This window comes from Suncus etruscus, chromosome 2 (genome assembly GCF_024139225.1).
Source record: "Suncus etruscus isolate mSunEtr1 chromosome 2, mSunEtr1.pri.cur, whole genome shotgun sequence".
In the NCBI taxonomy this organism is placed as follows: Eukaryota; Metazoa; Chordata; class Mammalia; order Eulipotyphla; family Soricidae; genus Suncus; species Suncus etruscus.
The window spans coordinates 55997256-56019520 of NC_064849.1; the positions used below are offsets into that span (position 1 = coordinate 55997256).

General features: G+C 34.6%; 1 protein-coding gene and 1 non-coding gene across 3 annotated transcripts in view; one reads left to right on the forward strand and one right to left on the reverse strand.

Moving 5' to 3' along the window:
• Positions 1-22265, reverse strand: part of AKAP6 (A-kinase anchoring protein 6) — a 505318-nt gene that overhangs the window by 23072 nt on the left and 459981 nt on the right. For both annotated transcript variants that reach the window (XM_049766574.1, XM_049766573.1), the window contains exon 12: positions 16779-16994. In XM_049766574.1, the coding sequence (XP_049622531.1) occupies positions 16779-16994 (216 nt within the window). The remainder of the gene's footprint in view (positions 1-16778; positions 16995-22265) is intronic.
• Positions 13265-13399, forward strand: LOC126002700 (small nucleolar RNA SNORA51). Its single transcript, XR_007493372.1, has one exon. It is a non-coding gene; the product is annotated as a small nucleolar RNA SNORA51 (small nucleolar RNA).

Sequence of the window (22265 nt, forward strand, 5' to 3'; positions counted from 1 at the left end):
AGTTCCAATAAATCAAATAGTCCTTTTATAGTTCCTTCACTAAACACTACTCAGTAGACAAACCATGATGGTCTTCTGCGAATGTATTTTTCTCTCCTCATTTCTACATGTACTATTTGCTACAAATTAGTTGGCCCTTTCTGCCTATATTTAACTATATCTGTGTCCTAGAAAGGAAGGGAAGAATCTCTGACATTCATTGCTGAAACTCCTTTTCCAGATTTGGGATGAAAAAAGGCTAGGCAAAGAGCTTAAAAAAGTAACATTTAACAAATGATGATGATGATCAGATGAGGAAAAGAGAAAATACAGAATATTTTAACTTAAACCAAATTAAAAACCCTTTGTCCTTCATTAAGTAGGATTGACTTGTCTTTACAAGTAAAAAACAGAACTTGAAATTGGATTATTGGGGGACAATTCTAATACATTAATCTTCAGAAATAATTACCATTATATGTACTTTAATTGAAAAAAATTTTGGGGGGGTCACATCCAGCAGCGCTCAGAAGTTACTTCTGGATCTATGCTCAGAAATCACTTTTGGCAGGCTCAGAGGCCCATATGGGATGCCGGGATTCGAACCAATGACCTTCTGTATGTAAGGCAAATGCCTTACCTCCATGCTATCTCTCTGACCCCTACTTGAAATTTTTTAAGTGCAAAAAAGAAGGCAAAAATTGGAAACATCTAGAAGTATCTAGGTAGTTGAATAACATTAAAGTTCGCTAGCCAATGAATTATAACATTGAAGAAACAAACTTTGAGAAACCTAAGGGAGTTAGAGTTATTTTATGAGGTAAAACAAAGTCTACAGAGGAATTTATTTTCCACAGCATTTACAAAGTTATCATGACCAGAACAAATAAAAAGTTCTCTATACTTGGAGTTCTTTTATTACTCCAAACTGGAAAAAAAAAAGCTAGATTACAGTAAGAAAAAGTAGCTGAGATGCCTTATAAGAATTTATTATAAAAAATAACTTAACAATTTCAGACATACCAAAGTTTGTGGAAAATCTATCCAAGGACTTTAAAATTGAAAGGCCAACAATGTGGTCAAGATGATTAATCACACCACTTTCAAACAAAACTTTCTAAAAGAACTAATTTTATTATTCTCATTAAATAAAAGAAAAAACAATCCAACTTCTCTGTTTATTTTCTTCAAATGGCTCCAACTTTAAAGGAAATCCAGAATCTGATCAATCTTAATGCTCCTATACAGTTGACCTTTGGTAAGTAACTATTTAGTTTTTACTGCTTTCACCAAATCTCCTAAAATTTAGATAAACTCTTGCATAAAGATTTCTCAGGACAGTCGGTTTGCAGTGATTTTCCTCTCATTTACACTGGTGATAGTACACCCAAATGTAGTATTTATATTTATTATTCTTTCAAAAATATTGACTGAATTCTTTCTACAGTATTGCACAGCACTGTTTATATAAAAGGTGAATTGAGCATAGAATCATCTCTCAAGGATCTGACGGCTTTGTATTTAGTTTTGTTATTTCTGGTATCATTTATATGCTCAAACATATTTTGACATAATTTTTTCATTACTTTATCACTATTACCTTACTAGTATTCCTTATATTTTGTGAACTACTTGAGAGTGAAGATCATGTCTTGTACTATATGCTTCAGTAGGCAAGTATTAGGACAATGCTAAGAAGCAGGTGTTCAAAGGACACTTGATTATCTTACGGTTGGTTATATTTCTTTCAAATGACCCAAACAACTCAAACAACTTTCCTTGCAAATAGATGAACTATTTAGAAAGAAATATTTGCAAAATCAGCAGTGATACACCGATAGTATTATCACTATAATAAAATAAAATAATATTTATTTTAAACCAACTTTAATTTTCAGCTTTGGCCAGTACAATTGCCTGTATTATTTTGCACTGTTCTATCCTTCATAACAAAAAGCAGGCTCTTCTATACTGGTATTTCAATTTTAACTCTCGGAATGGCAAAATAGCAACTTTTCTTTGACATTCAGAAAACCGTTGTGTTAAAAAATCGTGAATACAATTCAAGTGAAAAAACAGAGCCAAAATATTAGACTTGAATAAAGAAGAAAATTAGAGTAAATTTGATCTTTCTATGGAGGGATAAGAAAATTATCTGACCCCAGTGGCATTTCCACTTAAATGTTTTCTCTTCAATCAAAATTTAAATGCAACTATTGCTTCATGATCAGTAGGTTAGTATTGAGGCTTAATACTTATTATTTCTAGACCAGTGCTTTCCAACCTTTTTCAAGTCACAAAATATAGAAAATGCTAATCTAGACTTGCAAACTCAGAGGAAAGGAAAAGTGCTGGATTCAGAAAGCAACTGACCTGGAGGACACCTGGGCCCCATCCTGAATTCCCCTCCATTACCCTTTCCCTCCATCAGGAAGGAAGTGAATTTTACCATCTTAACTCACATCTAGCTGAGCAGAATACATAGCTGAGCAGCTCTATACAGAGAAATACTTTATAAACAGTGGTTTATTCTGTTGAGAAAATCATGAATATATGAGCAGATGGAGAGATGGCTAAATGAAAAATGAGTTAATGGCAGGATTAGAAAAAGAAGGGAAAACAGGTAAAACCAAGTTATTAAAATCTTAGACAATGTGATTTATTCGTTATTTTATTTATATAACAAATATAAATTCAGCGAAGTTATTCACCACTATTTTTACTGAATGTGAGGTATGACAGAAATAGACAAAGCTTAACCATAGCCTGGTGACAGAAAGTGGCTCTAAAGGTTAAGGTTAAGATAAGGGGGCCAGTGAGGTGGCGCTAGAGGTAAGGTGTCTGCCTTGCAAGCGCTAGCCAAGGAAGGACCGCGGTTTGATCCCCCGGCATCCCATATGGTTCCCCCCAAGCCAGGGGCAATTTCTGAGTGCTTAGCCAGGAGTAACCCCTGAGTATCAAATGGGTGTGGCCCCCCAAAAAAGATAAATTCTGTTTTTTTTGGCGGGGGTAAATCCCAAAGTGGGTAGGAGTGAGGGCAGAAAGAAGCAGGAAGGTTCATCAAAGAAGGGAACGTTCTGGGTAGGAGGATGTGATAACAGGCATTGATGCCTGGTTTTCAGAGAAAGACTGCAGACTTGGAATGAATAAATTAGAGAAGCAACCAAAGTGAAATGACCAGGTTACTACTTTTAAAAAGTCTTACATGGCAACAAGTTGAAAAATAGTCTGGATAGGGTGAAAGTTGTTATGGGGAAGGCCATCTAAATGATCTTGTTGTGACTCAGTTATAACAACAAGCACTGTGGATCATCTTCTCTATGACAGATAATATACTACACACTTCATGAGACACGTAGTTGCTTGGACCACAGTGGTAGATAAAAATTGTACAGACTCCAGTGCTCTTCAGAGAGTAAAACCAACAAGAACTTATGAAGTGTAAAAAGGACTGAAAATAAGTGATGTGTTAAGGTGTAACATATTATATTCATAGGTGTAAAATTGAAGATATTACGGTGATTTTCTAAAAGATCCAGAATACTGGTGAAATCTCAGTTTGACAAAGAAATATCGGAGTCTTCCTGAAAAATATTGGGAGCAAGATTTCTGTACAATGTACCACACAGTGTTTACATGTCTGAAGCAATCAGAAATACAACAGATAATGGAATAGTATTTTTGTTATAACAGTGAAAAAAACCAATCAGTTGAAGTTGAATAAAATGTTGAGAACCTGCTTTCATTATATGTAGTTTCACTTAAAATCGCAGTTTCCAAGAACCTTTCAACAATGCTAAGTGAAATTTACTGCATGAACTGAAGCTACAGGTGTGGGTTAAATTACATAGAGAAAGAACAGAATGAAAAGAGAAGAGCATCCAGACTTGAAATACATAGAAGATGAACAGAGAAATAGGAAAAGCATAATACGGATGAGGGTATTCACAGAGAAATTTGGGAACGGGCATCATTTGAGCAGCCAAACAATGTGGATTCACTGCTGATCTGTCCTGCTAGCAATGTTAAAAAAAGTTCCTTAAGAAAAAAAAAAATTGGGCCCGGAGAGATAGCCTTGCAAGCAGCCGATCCAGGACCAAAGGTGGTTGGTTTGAATCCTGGTGTCCCATATGGTCCCCCGTGCCTGCCATGAGCTATTTCTGAGCAGACAGACAGGAGTAACCCCTGAGGACCGCCGGATGTGACCCCCCCCCAAAAAAAAGAAAAAAAAATTTGTGCATCTGAAACATGTGCATCATTTATATTTTTCATATAAGTAAAAAAGTGTTGGACAAAAATTAAAGTAAAATATTTCACTATTCTTATTCTTCATTGATCTAAAAGATACTATTTATTTAAAATAGCAGTAATAAAGTTTTAGGAAATGAATGGCAGAAATGTTATTAAAAGTGAAAAGAGGAACTTTGAGGAAATATATACATATTTTTAGGACAATATATTTTAAGTTATCTGCACTAAGTATGTCTAACTGTATATGCAGGCAAACTTCATTCAAAGGCAGAGTTTAATTAGTGTAAAATATATACTGAGCTATAGGATCCAATTTTGTTTTTAAAAAAGTGTAATTGGTATTCTTAATAATATGAAGTACATTAATAAATTGTAACATTAAAGTCAAAATGCTGAAATAGCACTAATGTGTACATATATACATTTAAATTTATATTTAATTTTTAAATACAAATAATATTTCTATTACTAATTCTAGATAATTGTTGATTTGTTTTTTTAATTGCTTGGAATTCTTGGATAGTAAAATATAAAAAACAGAAACATCTGAAGATATCCAATATGGTTCAATAAATGCAATCTATTTCAGAAAAGAATAAATAAAAGCATAGCCTTCAAAAATAAATAAGAGGAGAACATAATAGATACAATAGAATATAGAAATCACAAACATGATAGACATTAAACCAACTATAGTAATGATCACTTAAAATGTAGGTATTCTAAAACTTGTAATTAAGAGAGAAATTTTCAGTGATGAAAGAGCAAGAATGAACTCTATAGAGTTCACAGAATTACAAGTTAAAAAAAATGAAAACAAATCTATACTGTTATAACATTAATCACTGCATCCTTTGCAAGCAGAAGTCTGAGGTTAGATGACCAACATTATATAGTCTCAACAGAACTAAGGGAAGAAACCACCAAATAATAAAGCAGGGGTAGCTCTCTATAATCTCTGGAGGCTTAAAAAAACAACAGAAGAGATAGAACATAATAGTAATGAGATTAATAGTAATGAGATCTCTAAGAAGAGGTAACAATTCTAAACATATATATAAAACAACCTTAAAATATGCAAAACAAAAATTGATAGAACAGCAAGGAAAAGCAATAAATGCATTAAGATAATAAAATTTCTGCCAGTGTTGATAATATCTGATTTTAGCCATATTACTTTAGTAATTAAAATGGTGTAAAAACTATAAGATAGTTGGCTTGAAGACCACTATCAATTAATTGGATCTAATAGACATTCAAAGACTATTTTATTAAATAATTGCATTCTCTGTTTTTTGTTTGTTTGTTTGCTTTGGGGTCAAGTCCGGCAGCGTTCAGGGGTTACTCCTGGCTCTGCACTCCGAAATCACTCCTGGCATGCTCCGGGGACCATTTGGGATGCCAGGATTCAAACCACAGTCTGTCCTGGGTCGGCTGCATGCAAGGCAAATGCCCTACCGCTGTGCTATCTCTCCGGCCCAATAATAGCATTCTCAAACGTATACAAAACATTCACCAACACAGGATACATTGTGAACACAACACATTTGAACAAATCTAAAAGAATAAAAATCATATGCCTTGGGCCAGAGTGTTAGCACAGTGGGTAGGGTATTTCCCTTGTACGAGGCTTACATAGGTTCGAAACAAGCATCCCAAAAATCTCCCCCACCTCTCTCTCCCCCACCACCCTGAGCCTCCCAAGAATGATTCCAGAGCTCAAAGCCAGGATAACCTCTGAGCATAGCTGGGTATGGCCCAAAAACACAAAACAAAACAAAAAACTGAGATCTCAATGGAATTAAAACTATAAAATCAATAACAGGAAGATGCCTGAAAAAGTTGCAACTCCTTGTAGATTAAATAGAACTTCTAAATAACACCAGGAATTAAAAATATGTATGAAAAATAATTTCAAAAAACAAAAAGATGTTTATAGTGACATTTATAGCACTATAAAGCATATATTGAAAAATAAATGAATGATATTTATCTTAACTTTTTCTTTTTTTTCTTTTTTTTGCTTTTTTGATCAGACTCATACTGCTCATACTCAGCAGTTCTTAGTTACTACTCCTGTCTCAGTGCTTGGAAGGCTCATGCTCAATTATGTTAAGTATGGAACCTTGGAATCCAGCATGCAAAGCATATGCTCCAGCCCATTGTGGTACACTTCCCAGCCCTGATAAATTGCACTATAAAGATATAGATTTATATTTAATATTAAGTCCTTTGACTATAATTTTAAATTCCTTCCTCCTTCCTCCCTTTTTTCCTTCCTCCCTCTTCCTTCTTTCCTTCTTTTTTCTTTCCTTCCTTCCTTCTATTTCCTCCTCACTTCCTTCCTTCCTCCTTTCTTCCTCCCTGTCTTCCTTTCTCCCTCTCTTCCTTCCTTCCTTTCCCTTCCTTCCTTCCTACCTTCCTTCCTTCCTTTTCTTCCTTCCTTTCCTTCTTTCCTACCCTTCCTTCCTTTTTTCCTTCTTTTCCTTCCTTCCTTCTTTCCTTGCTTTCCTTCCTTCCTACCTTCCTTCCTTCCTTCCTTCATTCTTTCCTTCCTTCCTTCCCTTCCTTCCCTTCCTTCCTTCTTTCCTTCCTTCCTTCCTTCCTTCCTTCCTTCCTTCCTTCCTTCCTTCCTTCCTTCCTTCCTTCCTTCCTTCCTTCCTTCCTTCCTTCCTCCCTTCCTTCCTCCTCTATCCTCCCTCCCTCCTTTTCCCTCCCTCCCTTCCTCCCTCCTGCCTTTCCCTTTCTCCCTTCCACCCTTCCTCTCTTCCTCCATCTTTCTCTTCCTTTCTTATACATAGAGATAGGATGGAGACATGTAGAGCTGTATATAATGCACTTTAATATATTAAAGTAAAATTGTGAAGAGCTATAAAATAAAATAAATGTACAGAAGATTAGTTTTAAAAGACCTTTTGGGAATTTTAAGCTTAGCTAGAACTACTCTAAAGAAGAAAGCTGCTTTTGACATGTATAAAGATTTTTTTAACAACCATCTCTCTTGTAAGTAATTAAGTACAAGTAATTACATAATTACTTGATTATGTAGCAGCACTAAAATTTTACAGGAGGTTTTTCACTTAAACTCTAGCCTTATAAAAATAATTGCCAAGAGTAAAAATTATTTTCTAAATGCAGTAATTCTTTCTGATTTAATTTTTTTGCAGGGGGATGAAACCTAGGTCTATTTTTTTTAGCAACAAGAGCCAAAGGAATATGTAATTTAATAGAGTGTTACTGTATTCAGACACTTACTTTAAAGGTAAAATGAATCCTCAAGTTAGGATGAGAGGAAGTGGGAGATAAAACCACTTATTTGAAAATTTCATTGGTCATACATTTCTAAAAAATCATCAGTCAGAAAGTAATATTCTATTACTTTAGCTAGAAAACAGTATGTTAAATAAAATACTTATCTTCTTCAAATGAACTGTCAGATAAGATAGAGAAAAATATAATCTTAAAAAATAAATACAGTATTTTCTCTTATTCCTCCTTATGAGTGAAGTAGATAATGTAGTGTGGGGGGTTTCCTTTTCTTTCATTCTTTCTTTTCCTTTTTTATAAAATGAACTATCTCATCATTGCAAATTTTCTCAAGTTCTTAGAACTCTAATTAAAATGTGGTAATTGGTTATGTTACCTCAATTACCATGATGCATGGACATTGATGCAAAGTGACACCAATTTAATCCCTTGGGTGTTTTACCCTAGGGCCATCCCATTTATTGTGGCCTTATTATTTTCAATTATGTGGTTAGATGTGCTGCATACTTTCAAGGCCAATAAAAGTGCAGGGGGTATCTGACCACAGATCCTATTTTCAATGATAGAGCTCTGGAGTGGCAGGGCAAAAGGAAAAAAATATTGTTTGTGAAGAACAAAAATATAAAAGCCCAAATATAGAGTATTTGAAGATTTGCTTACTAAAATAAAAGTATTTCAGAGGAGAAAATTCCACATTTCTGTATAAAACATTTGTTACTAATTTACTTCAATTTTATTTAGTCAAAGTAACTTTAATACTGTTCATGACAGGATTTCATGCATACAATATTCCAACAGCACACCTTCTGCTGTTGTGTCCAGTTCCCTTCATCATTATCTCAGTGACCCCACATTCTTTATAACCCACCTCTGCCCTCACACTCAGTTTTGTTGACCAAGTCTCAGGTTCTGTTGTCATTGACCATTTGCTATTCTTTTAAGTTCTTTATATACCACATACAACAAATTATTCCGTATCTGTTCCTCTCTTTAAGACTAACTTCACACAACCTAATACTCTCAAAATACATTCATATCATAAAAATTGCATGATTTTGTTTTTTCTTAAGTAGTATTCCAATGTGTATATGCTATAGTTTCTTTATCCTGTCATCTGTTCTTGTACACCTGAGTTGTTTCTATATTTTGGCTATTGTGACTAGCCAAATGAACACAGAACACTGCAATGAACACACAAGTCCTTCTGAAATAGAGCTTTGGTGCCCTTCAGATAAATGCAAGAAGTGAAAATTCCTAGGTCACATGAAAGTTCCTGTAGTCCTTTGTAGAATGCCAAATTATCTCAAAAAAAAATTCAGCCAGTCAGCATTCCCTCCAGATGTGGATGAGAATTTTTTGTTCTTCACATCTGCATCAGCATTGATTGTATTTGTGTGTGTATGTGCGTGTGTGCTAGTCTCTTTAGTGTAAGGTGATATCTCACTATGGTTTTACTTTTCATTTCTTTGATAAGTGATTGAGAGCATTCTTTTATTTGCCTTAATTACCATCTGAATGTCTTCTTTAGGAAAGTGCTAAAACATTTCTTTAAAAAACAGAATAAAAAAGATAAAAATGTGTATGGGACTTGGGCCAAGCAGTCTCAGGAGCATTGAGTTAAAAAAAAATAAGAGCCAGATCTAAATACCCAAGCCAAAGTCAACAACAATAGAATCAAGAGACCCAAACTATAGCAAGCTAAATACAAAATGGACCTGCTACACTAGTAATCCAGGGGGATAAGGGTGGAGGTATGGGATGCATGCTGCAAACTACGGTGGAGGGAGGTCAACACTGATGGTGGGAATGGCTCTAATTCACTGTCACTATGTGCCTGATATACAACTGTGAAAGACTTGTAATTCACAATGATCTCAATAAAATTAAAAATAAATCAGAATAATTTATGTACAATTAATAATTACCAATGTTATCAAATGTGATCAAATTTTTCAGAGGTCTTATGAAATAAGTTACATGAAGAAACTGGGTTGGAAAAAGGCATATTTTCTTCCTCTTCAGAGAAATTCTGGGTTTATAAGGGATCTAGACAGAGCTGTACTGAGTATTTTACAGATGTTTATTATGAGTACACCTGAACTTTGCAGAGATTTATCCCCTGAATAAACATGAAGGTAAAAGCATTTTACATTGTTTATAGAATATAAGGTTTCCTACTACGAACATTTTATTTATTTTATTTTATTTACATTTTACTAACATTTTCTCATTACTAACATTTCCCACTACTAACATTTATGAAAAACAAACCATATCTTGTACTTTGCATTAGTATTGTTTCCCTATGTCCATTTACCCTAGTCTAGTAGTGTCTTTAGACATTATGAAAGACTTCTGGACATTTCTTAACAAAAATCTAGAAGTGAATAGACAAAATTTGAAGACTTTATCAATAAATATATTTTGATACCTTGTCAAACTAAGAATAATTGCTGTGTCTTCATCAGGTTTTCTTTAACACATACTATGTGAAACACAGACAAATATATACACATGTCACAATCTTCCTATTTGTAAAAATTAAACATAATTTCTGTTTTTATGTATTAATTTGTCTAAATTCAATTGGAGCATTCAAAGTAGGAGAACTATTTTGAGCATTCAAAATGAGGAAACTGTGATACATGTACACGATGGAATATTATGCAGCCATCAAGAGACATGAAATCATGAATTTTTCCAATACATGAATGCACACATTGAATCTATTATGTTGAGTGAAATAAATCAGAGGGAGAGAGACACACAGATTAATCTCACTCATCTATGGGTTTTATGAAAAATTAAAGACATTATTGTAATAATGCCCAGAGACAATAGAGGTAATAAGGGCTGGAAGGACCAGCTCACAATATGAAGTCACACAAAGTGGTGAGTGCAATTAGGGAAATAACTACACTAACAACTAGTATGACAATGTTAATGAGTGAGAGAAGTAGAATGCCTGTCACAAATACAGGCAGGGGTGGAAAAGGAAGGAAGTGGGGCAATGATAGTGGGAATGTTGCACTGGTGAAGGGAGGTGTTCTGTTTATGACTAAAACCCAACTAAAATCATGCTGTAATCATGGTGCTCAAATAAAATTAAAAAGAAGAAAAACAACACATTAGTCAAAAAATTAAAAAAAAATAGTGTCAAAAAAATTTTAAAAAATAGAAGAACTTATTCTTAAGCTGTAGATGTTAAAAAGACTAAAATAGAGAAGTTTAAAGAGAAAGGTGTTATAATATCCAAAAATCTTTTAATGCAACATTTTGGAAGCACTTTAAAATCTAGGCCTCAAGAGATCAAACATCCTCTGTCCAACCCCAAATCTCAGATCTCAACATTGGAACTGGCCCAATTTACAGCACCAGCACCAGGAATCAAACTCCCCCTGGGGGATGCCTGAATGCTGCCCAGGCACCAACCTGCTTCAAGGTAAGTTCATAAGACACACTGATGACAAGGAAGTAGTAACAACTTGATCTAAGGGCAGGTTACCCTACCTCACCACCTAATGGTGAGATGAAATCAGAAGATGCTCTGTCCTAGGATCTGTGCAAGAAACAAGATCTCTAATTACAGAAGACTGACTACAACAACCTTGGCTGAGCAGAACTTTTCCTGGGACCATAAAGAAAGACTTTATCCTAGGCTTCTTTCTAGGATTTGTACAGAAACAAAGATCTCGAACTACAGAAGACTGACTTTGACAACTGCAACTGAGCAGAACTTTTTCTGGGACCATAAAGAGAGAACTTGGGGTTGGACAACCAATATGCCTGGAACCTGTAGTTGGTCTTTTGATAGTATGCTTCCTGTTCTTGGGTAGAGACACCTGTATTTCTTAGGCCAATGGAATTTCCTTTCTATTTCCCCAACATTTGCTGTGCCTATGCAAAAAGAAAATAAAAAGCCACCTTTGCTCCTCCCCCCTTCTTTTCTTTTCTTCTTTCAATTTTATTTATATTCTAGATAGGGGCTTGCACCTTCTCATAGAACCTTATAACTTGAATCATTTTGTTCTGCCTCATATTTCTATGTCTTCATACAAATTGAGGATAGAAAAAAATATGGTTGGGGCCCAGGGGCCAAGTGGTCTCAGTAGCATTGAGCAAAATACCCAAGTGAAAATACCAAGTGAAATACTCTAAATACCCAATCCAAAGTCAGTGACAATGGAATCAAGTGATGCAAACTATAACAAGCTAAACAATGGACCTGTTACACAAGTAGTCTGAGAGACTAAGGATTCAGGTATAGGATGCATGCAGGGAACTATGGTGGAAGGAGGTCAATACTGGTGGTGGGAATGGCCCTAATTCTCTGTTACTAAATGTCTAAAATACAACTGTCAAAGACTAATAACTCACAATGGTCTCAATTAAAAATTAAAAATTATGGAGTGTTTGACCTACATGTTGTTCTACATACTTTATGGTTTCAGGTCTGATATCTAGGTCTTTAATCCATTTGGATTTTACCTTTGTACATAATGTTAACTGGAGGTCCAAATTTGCTTTTCTACAAGTGGCTAGCCAGTTGTGCCAACACCACTTATTGAAGAGGCCTTCCCTGTTCCATTGATATTGAGACTAAAGGTATCTTTAAAGAGGAAACCGTACTCTCCAAACTAGTGAAAGTAGAAACAAATAAATGGGACTATATTAAGCTGAGAAGCTTCTATACTTCAAAGGAAATAGTGCCCAGAATACAAGAGCCACCCACTGAGTGGGAGAAACTATTCACCCAATACCCATCAGATAAGGAGTTAATATCCAAAATATACAGGGCACTGACAGAACTTTACAAGAAAAACCCCATCAAAAAGCGGGGAGAAGAAATGAACAGACACTTCGACAAAAAAGAAATACAAATGGATCTAAAAGGCACATGAAAAAAATGCTCCACATCACTAATTATCAGGGAGATGCAAATCAAAACAACTGTGAGGTACCATCTCATGCCGCAGAAATAGGCACACATCAGAATAAATGAGAACAAGCAATGCTGGTGGGGATGTGGAGATAAAGGAATTCTTATTCACTGCTTCTGGGAATGCCATCTGGTCCAACCTTTGTGGAAAGCGATATGGAGATTTCTCCAAAAGCTGGAAGTTGAGCTCCCATACAATCCAGCTATACCACTCCTAGGGATATATCCTAGGAACACAAAACTACAATACAAAAATTCCTTTCTCACACCTATATTCATAGCAGCGTTATTTACAATAGCCAGAATCTGAGAAACAGCCTAGATGTCCCTCAATAGATGAATGCTTAAAGAAACTATGGTACATATACACAATGGAATATTATGCAGCCATCAGAAGAGATGAAGTCATGACATTTTTCTATACATGGATGTATATGTAATCTATTATGCTAAGTGAAATAAGTCAGAGAGAGAGATAAACACAGAATGGTCTCCCTCATTTATGGGTTTTGAGAAAAATGAATAACATTTGTGTAATGATTCTCAGAGACAAACTAGAGGAGGACTGGAGGGTCCAACTTCCGACATGAAGCTCACCACAGGGATCGTTTAGTGCAGTCACAGAAATAATTACACTGAGAGCTATCATAACAAAATGTGCCTGAATGAGGGAAGTAGAAAGCCTGTCTAGAGTACAGGCTGATGTGGGGTGGGGAGGAAGGACACTTGGGATATTGATCATGGGAATGTTGCACTGGTGAAGGATTTTATATATATATATATAAAATTAAAATATTAAAAAATCAAAAAAAAAGAAAAGAAAATTAAGGCCTACCAATTTTGACCACAGGCTGTGTTCTTTACAGTGACTGTATAGAAAGAGGAGGTATAGTAAATGCATCCCATATACACCTCAACACAGGCCCTTTGCCTGGTCTGTATAGTGAATCAGGGACAAAAAAATAAAAAAAAATTAAAAATTAAATATAAAATCTACGGGGCCGGAGCAATAGCACAGAGATAAGGCATTTGCCTTGCACATGGCCAACAAGGGATGAACCCTGGTTCAAATTCCGGCATCCCATATGGTCCTTCAAGCCTGCCAAGAGTGATTTCTCTTTTATTTCTTTAAAAAAAAAAAAAGAAAGAAAAAAGAAAAACACCATCATATATTCTTCAAAGGGTACATCAGAGTAAGAGTGATTTCTGAGCACAGAGCCAGGAGTAACACCCGAATGCCACCAGGTGTGACACAAAAACAACAACAAAAATAAATAAATAAAATAAAATAAAATCTAGAATCATATATCCACTATCAGGCTATTGTTCCATTGATTTTTTGCCGTAGATTCAAGAGCAAACTTAAGAGTTTTATGCAGAGCTTAGTCTACTACTTTTAGAAATGACATAGGATGACCTTCAATAAAAGCAGAAAATGGTGGCTATGTTGGTGGCTCTCTTCAGACCAATGGAGAGAACCAAACTTAATGAAATCATCGCCAAAGAGTTGAACAAGTGCAAATGAATAATTTGCTAGTATCTTCTTATCCATACTATTTCCAAAGTGATCAAGGAAGAAAATCCTGTAACACAAATATAAGATCAGAACCTAATTCTAAATACCAAAACCAAACCTACATTCCTTCGAAATAACTTTCAAAGATAAATATTGCCTATAAGTAATTTTTATTGTTATGGAATTTGAAAACATTACTCTTTTACTGTTCCTATTAAAGTAAAATATTCCTTTTTGAGGGGCAATACATCCAGCTTTGCAGTGCTCAGAGCTTACTCCTGGTTCTGAGTTCAAGGATAACTCCTGGTGGTCTCAGAGGACCATAGTGGTGTTCCAGGGATGGAACTCATGTTCAGCATGTGAAAAGAAAGCTCCCACATAGCCATATTATGTTCAGCCCCAAAAGGTGAAATATTCTTATAAAAATAAGAATATTCAAAATCACTTTGAAGAATTTGAACTGTGAAAATTAATAGACATAGTAACTCTAAACCAAATGAAAAGATGAAACAGAGTTTACTCACTAAAATAATGACCTCATTTAATTAGCAAATCTTAGATCCTTAAAATACAATAAAAGTCCCTGTACAATAGAAGAGAGTCTGGAGGTACATATAATAAATAAGCAAGTAGACAGACCACTTAGAAGTTCATGATTATTTACAATACAGCCTATCACATTGGTGCAATAGTTATATGACCATCAAAGTAATTTGAAAACATGACTCAATGAAGAGTGAATGGAAGCAAGAAAAATTTCAACTGAATGAGGTACACAGAGTTTATTATATTATTGGCATAAATGCCACTCTACTCATATCATATCCTTTGCACTGATTTCAATTTTTGTTTGCACATGCAGCTTTATTTGCTACTCAGATTTTGTTACACAGAATCAAAATACACAGCAGCATATTTTGGGGGTGAATTGAAAGATTTTCCTCTATAATAGAGAAGCCGAAACCTCTAAGAAGCTACCAGGTCTTTTCAGAGCTAAAGTTCACCTACACCACAGAACTAAGATCAAAATGCCTACATCTACTACAAAAGTAAGAAGAGATCTATTCCAATATCCTTCAACATATTATTTCAAACGAATCTCCTGAAAAAAATCCGTTTGTCTCCCCAATTTGAATACTTACAAAATATCACAGCATCTCCCAATGAAATTGGTTTTATGCAAGAATCTTTAAAATCAAGTATAATAATAACTTCATTTACCTTTTCAAATATTCAAAAAAAGAACAAGAAAACATTCTAGCTAAATAACAAAATAACTTCACAACAAACAGGTCATTTTAAGACAATACATTCAATTATCTAAACTCTGATTACTGGAAATAATTTGAAAGCCTTAAGAAATCTACTTCAGCTAAAAACAATTAAGTGGAACTGTTGGAGATAAAATTGTCCCCTAGACTCACAATAGCTACAGATGCAAAAAGATTGAAGGCATACTGATTCATTGTCCTTTCTGATTCTAAGCCCAATACCAAATTTGCTAGATAGCAAATTCCAAGGCAGTTAATATTAAAATTTAGAAGTCTGTTGTTCAGTGGAAAGATTGTCACATTTGATCCTTTCAATTTTGAATCTGAAATTTTGAAGGCATGGAAATTGAAACTATAAACATACACACTTGGGGCCAGAGAGATAGCACAGTGGTAGGGCATTTGCCTTGAATGCAGCCGATCCAGGATGGATGGTGATTCGAATCCTGGCATCCCATATGGTTTCCTATGCCAGGAGCAATTTCTGAGCTCAGAGACAGGAGTAACTCCTGAGTGCTGCCGAATGCGACCAGCCCCCACAATAACACTTACCTTTGTGTGAATATATTTATATGTTTGTGTGTTTTATTTACCCATATTTTCTGGCATATAAGATGACCCTTCAACCCATGAAAAACTTTCTAAAAGTCGGGAGTTTTTTTATATGGCAGTATACAGCATGCTGAAACTTATTCCAGCTTCAGGGACAAGTTATCTGCCCCCCTCTTACTTTTAAGAAGTAACTTACTTTTAAGACTTTTAGGAAGTTTTTTATGGGTTGAAGGGTAGCCTTATACACTGGAAAATATGGTAAGTATAACATGAGAACTAGGCCTTCAACTTAAAGACACTGACTTAGGGTTGTTTGATATGCATGCATCTATTTTATTAGTAAATTCCCTGCAGCTGAAAAGATTTCAAGTGTATATATTTTATATTATAATTTAACAAACTTTACCTGTAAGGTACTTAAACTTATAGTTTAAAACTTATTTAACCTTAAACTATCTCTGTCTTGAACATTGTCTTAGAACTCCAGGAGAAAACTTACTAATTCTTAGACAGGCAACTTTATCAGAAGTTTGAGAAGAAACATTGGAGACTGTTGAAAATTAGACAATGTTGAGGCATATTATGTAATACAAAGGGAGAGTTTTTATTGCATTATCTGCTGAACATACATATCACTCCATATGTTCTGAGAGTAGCAAGCCCCTTTTTAGCAGAGTATTTATGAAATGATTAATAAATACCATTGGAGAAAATTGAAAAAATTAATGGCTTTTTTGGTCAGGTTAAACAAAAATCTCCATGTGATTTTTTTTTAAAAAATGGCACAGAATAAAAATGCATCTTATAAGTAGGCAAATAAATCTTTGTGTTGTGACAAATGGAATTTCATTTAATGGTTGAAGATAGCAGTGCCTTCAGTTAGAAAAGTACTTATAAGATGAGCACATTTCCAGGTCCTGAAAGAAATTATTTTTTTTTCCTGAGAAAAAATGAGAGATCATTATGCCAAGGGAAAAATAAATAGAAAATAACTATCACTCACAGCCTCCTTTCCCATCTTCTTCTGTAGCCGCGTTTGCCACTGGACAGCTTGCATGACAATGGCTTCCCACCTTCTTTCCAAATTGACAATGATCAGCTGCATGGGCTGGTGGTCTGCATTCAGATGACAGGTCTCCCGGTCATCCAGAAGATGCTGGCACAGGCGTAGGATAGAGGCCACACCACGCCGCCGCTGCTTGATCTCACAACAGAGGGACTGCAACACAGAGTGAGGGACCTTGCCATGAGTTCTCAGAGTTCCCTAAAGTATAAGATACATTCTTCTACCACAATTCCACATAAAAGGACAGAAAGAAGAGTCTGAGTTTGCCCAAGAGTGGGTACCACCTAGAGATATCCAACTAAGACCAACGAATTCACCTCTACCCCATTTCATTTCTCTTTTCCATTGACTTCAGTATTTAAAATGTTAGGTCCCATTTTCAAGTCTACATGATAAATAACTGATAACTTAATGAAACAAACAAATCACTTAGGACATATTAAGGTTTAGCATATTAACATGCTTTGATTCAAGGTCATAGGAAACATGATAGATAATTACACAAAAGGAAACTGAGTTTTTCCAAATGCATTCTGGGATTCGATAGGGCCCATAAGTTTAGTTTTCAACTGATTGGGTCTAAATTAGAATTGGGTCTAAATATATAAACTATTATTTGAAGAAGAGAACAAAAAACATTTCTTCTCTGAAGCTTACATAAGCAATAATGTTTTATAAACACAAATAAAGATTGGATTATGGCCGCACTATTTGTTTATGGTTTCTTTTCTTGTAATAGACATTTGCACTATTTAAGAGAGCTATACATGCATCAAAATAGTATTATCCTCCAGAAGTATTTGAATTACTGCAATGACCCTAAGCTGAATGATTCAAGCAGAATAGTCAGTACACATGCCAAAAAATATCTTTTCTTTGCCTAAGGATAGTTTATAAGTGATATTCTAATTCAAAGCCTTCAGGAGAAATGATGATTATATCCACAAACATCGCTGAATTACTAATCTCTATCTACTGCCACAATTGGACTGTTCCAACAGTTAACAGATTGCTTATTAATCAACAAGGGTAAACAAGACAATGCAATTTCATTTAGTGAGAGAGTTTTAATGCCTAAAAGTATTTGTGCTTAAAATGTTAATCTAGATAAGGCTTCATTAGAAAAAGTCTTAAAATGATTAAGTGCAATTCATTGAAATGTTCACAGAGTGGTAGTAGATCAGCAGGTGGATGTTTCCTACAGATGTCCCACTTACTGATAGAATGCATGCTCTAGCCATTTAAATGACCCTAACTCAGTAATAGCTGGAATTCTATTATTTCTATAATGAGAGAACCCCATGCCTTTAATATTTCTGAATTTTAAGTAAGGTGAATGACAAATCCCCAAACCTCTATTTATAGCAAAATATGACTAGGAATTTTATTATTCAATTTATAGCAGTGCAGCAATTTTAGTTATGCTTCCTGAACTTAACCTTATTTATTTTCCTAGGGTTCATTACTATTTTCCTGTACAACTCCTGATATTACCATGAGGTCTGACAAATTTCTGTACTGATGCTATTTATTAGTCAACACTGAATGAGGAGAAATCCCTAGACACTCAAAGCTAAAACCTAAGGATTTACTAAAGTAACAGGCATTGTGTGTTTGCATCTTTTGAACCCTACTAATGGCCCTCACCAACATAGGTTCATATACTCTGTCTTATTTTCCCACTACTCACACTTCAATTTGTTTTCTAACAAAGCAACTATTGGGTAAATCAAACCATCAAGCTTTTTATTACTTGTCATTTTTTTTGCCTAACATTAAACATTCTTGATGGTAATATAGTCCATTCAACTGGTTCAAATGAGCCCTGTGAAAATGAGTACTAAGGATTTTGCTTTCACTAATTTATTAATAATTAAGAGTATAGGAGGCACAGAATAAGACTCAATGGTAAGACACATTGTGTGATACAGGGTAGAGACTGGGAAAGAGTTTGATTGCCCTTACCATTCAACATGCCAAGTACAATCCCAGCAGCCATTGGGAATCTTAGTGACACAACAAAGTCTCTCTGCTACACACAATCAAGGGTGAGTGACATTGGTCATCACAAGAAGAAAGGGAAGGGGAAATAAATGTAGAGTAAACATCAAAAGTGGGGGAAGGGCTAGAAAAATCTAAAGAGATGTTTCCATGCTACAAACTGGATTTCACAAGTTCTTTGAAGTTAACTGGAATAGTAACTGCATTTCTCAAGCCAACAAAAAGATCTAATGTTTCTTAGCCAAGTGGAAATCTGCCATGGATGGCACTAAAGCTGTATCTGAAGTTAGCATAGCCACATTAAGCAACATTTGCAAAGTAGTTAAATGGATTTCATTCATCTCACAGGAGTTTTCAAAGTTCTAAAATAGGACACATGAGGTTAGTAAGGGAAATATTGTTAAAGACTTTACTTTTAAAATAGGTATCTAAAATGTATCCAATATTTAAGTATCTAGATGGTCTCTAGCCCATATCTTAATGCATATAAGTCTAAGTAGCTGAAAAACTAATGGACTAGGGAAGTGGCTCAAACAGAAAGTACATTCCTTGCATGTGTGTGGCCCTGGTTTAAATCCTAGCATCAGAACAACAATAATATTAGAATAAAAATATAAAACCTTGTGAAAGCAGTTGCTGTTGACACTCAATAAAAGATTTTAGGATCTTCACACTTCTTTATTTTTTACTTTAAATATCCAAAAACAGACCCTATAATATGGAGTAATAATTTATCTTATATGCATACTTGGGAGATAACACAACTTTAAAAAAGGAGAGGTAAAACAGGAATTTTATGTGACCAACATATTTTTCAGTACATTTTTATATCTAGAGGAATAATTGATAAAATAACACTCTTCTACCTAAATGGGTTTCCATAACAACCATTAAAATATACATATTTATTTATAATCACAAACACATACTAAATAAAATCACAGCTTTTGCAGGCAACATTTCTTAGAATCAGTAGTTTACATTATTTCTATGATAAACTATGCATAGAGAAATGTTAAATATAACTCACAGGAACAAATGATTATTATAACTATTTATGGAGTAAATTTTCAAAGGAAAGTACTTTTAAACAGAAACCCAAGCTAAGCAATCTAAGTAAAGCACACAGATAAGATAAACTCATCTGTATCTTTTAGGCCTCCTAAAACTGTGGATTGCTCCTTCCATCTGCTGGACTCTGCTTCAGACATGGAGCCTTCAATAAGAAAGAACAAGTTATTGGTCTTTCCCTCAAAATGTTGAGTTGACCAGAGGTATATTAGCGCATGAAGCACAGAATCAAGAAGAATACAGAGGGGAAGGCACTAACAGAGGTTTAATGCAAACAACTAGTGAAAGAATGGTGAAATTTTCAGAGGAACAATGAGAGTTAGATACTACAAACAGAGGTGAATGTGATCATAAGAATAAGAAATACAGATGCAAGTAAATTGAAATGAAGAGAGAAAAGAGTGTTTTGAAAGAGAGAAAGAAGTAGCAGGAAACAGGTGAGGAAACGTTGGAGTGCTTTTCATTATTATCATCTTTGAAGTATTTTCACAAACACTTACTAAAATCACATTGATATATACACAATCTTATTACATTCACAACCAAAAACAAAGTCAAGAAAAGGGAAAGAAAGTTTTAAAAGAATTAAAAACACAACAAATGATTGTAAAAATTTAACAAAGAGAATAAAGATACTTTTGTGTGATTATCCTTTTTGTTTGGCGATCTCCAGGTACTTTCTTTCTACCAGGTTACCTACAGGATGAATATTGAGTTTCAGTTACCGCTTTACTAACACTTGAGAGTCCATTGTATAATATAGCTGAGCGTGTGGCCTTCAAAGGTCTAAGGAATTATTTTATTACACATTTCTACTCCACTTTAATTTTTCTAAAAAATGTACTTTTTTAATGAAAAAGATAGAAGTGTAATAAACAAAATTAAAAATGTTTAAGTCATTTGATTGTAACATTATCTAATCTTGTAAACATTCTTTGAATATATTTCAAGAAAGTTGCTAATAGGCTGAAGATTTCTGTTCCACACTTAAAACCTTTCAGTCTGATTTACAATTCATCAATTGGATGCACACGTGTGCTATAGATGTACCTGGATGTTCTTTTCCTCTCCAGATTTCTGTTATCAACATTTTTGGCTGCTTATCTACTCATAATTTCAAGTAAAGTATGACATAACACCATTTTTGACGTGGCCTTCAGTTTAACACCACTGAATTATTATTAAACAGTGGAACTTTATTCTTTGTTACATATTAAATATATGCAAATATGTACACATTATACATGAAGTGCAACATATACCAATAATATAGTTTTTAAAGTTTTAATTTGGGGTACCCCAAAGTGGTACCTGAAGCACCAAATCAGAAAAGATATCAGGATAAAATAAATACTTAATTAATAACAAAAGCAGGTGCTAGATACATGGGTTAAGTTAATGACTTGCACAGGAGTTGACCCAGGTTCTAGCACTTGCATGGGCCTCAAAACACTTTCAGGAGTCACTTGCCAAGAACATAGCCAGAAAGAGCTCTTGAGCATACTTAGATATGGCCCATAATTCCCTAAATAAATAAAACCACTGTGTTACAAAAGAGAAAAATTTAGAAGCCCCAAAGCAACTAGTCTCCCTATTTCTTTAATAATATATTCAGCAGATAAGTGCAACATTATTTAGTAGGTTAATATGAACAAAGTGGTAGGGCTTTAGGTGATCTGACAATAAAAGAAAACTATAGAAGCAATTCCATTTAGAAAGCCTTTTCTAAATGATTTTACCTTCTAGATCCATCAAATGCTTAACAGTATCTATTGAGTGTAACTTCTGTATGATAAGCATAATAAAGAAGGGTTGATCACCTTCATGATATGTGCCTGTCTTTTAACAAGTGTGATGTGTATATATATCTATATATCTATAGATATAGATATAGATATAGATATATATGTCGAAAAAGACAGACAAGTTCTTTTTGATTAAATGATGCTGTGTGGTGCTAGGCAGAGATCTCAAGGAGCAAGAGTTCCCATCACTGCATGGCCCTTTGAGCACTACTGGAGGAGTACTCTCATAACACAAGGCCAGGTATATAGCCCAGGTGCAACACTCAATGTGAACCCCAAATCAAAATAGTGACTTAGTATCTCCATTTTCTCATGATGAGAGTTTTCTACACTTGCTCATGTGTTAAAATGGCCTCTCTTATTTGCCACATAAGACAGCTTTTCAAAGAAACTCAGAATGTGTTCTCCAAAGCAAGCAGCTTGAACATTACCTAGGAACTCACTGAAAATTTGAAGTCTCAGCTTCCACTGCCCTTCTTCACTTTCTTCATGTTGTGGATAGCCTCAGTGAGTAATAGTTTGATAAGGACCCCCAAAATTAAAATAG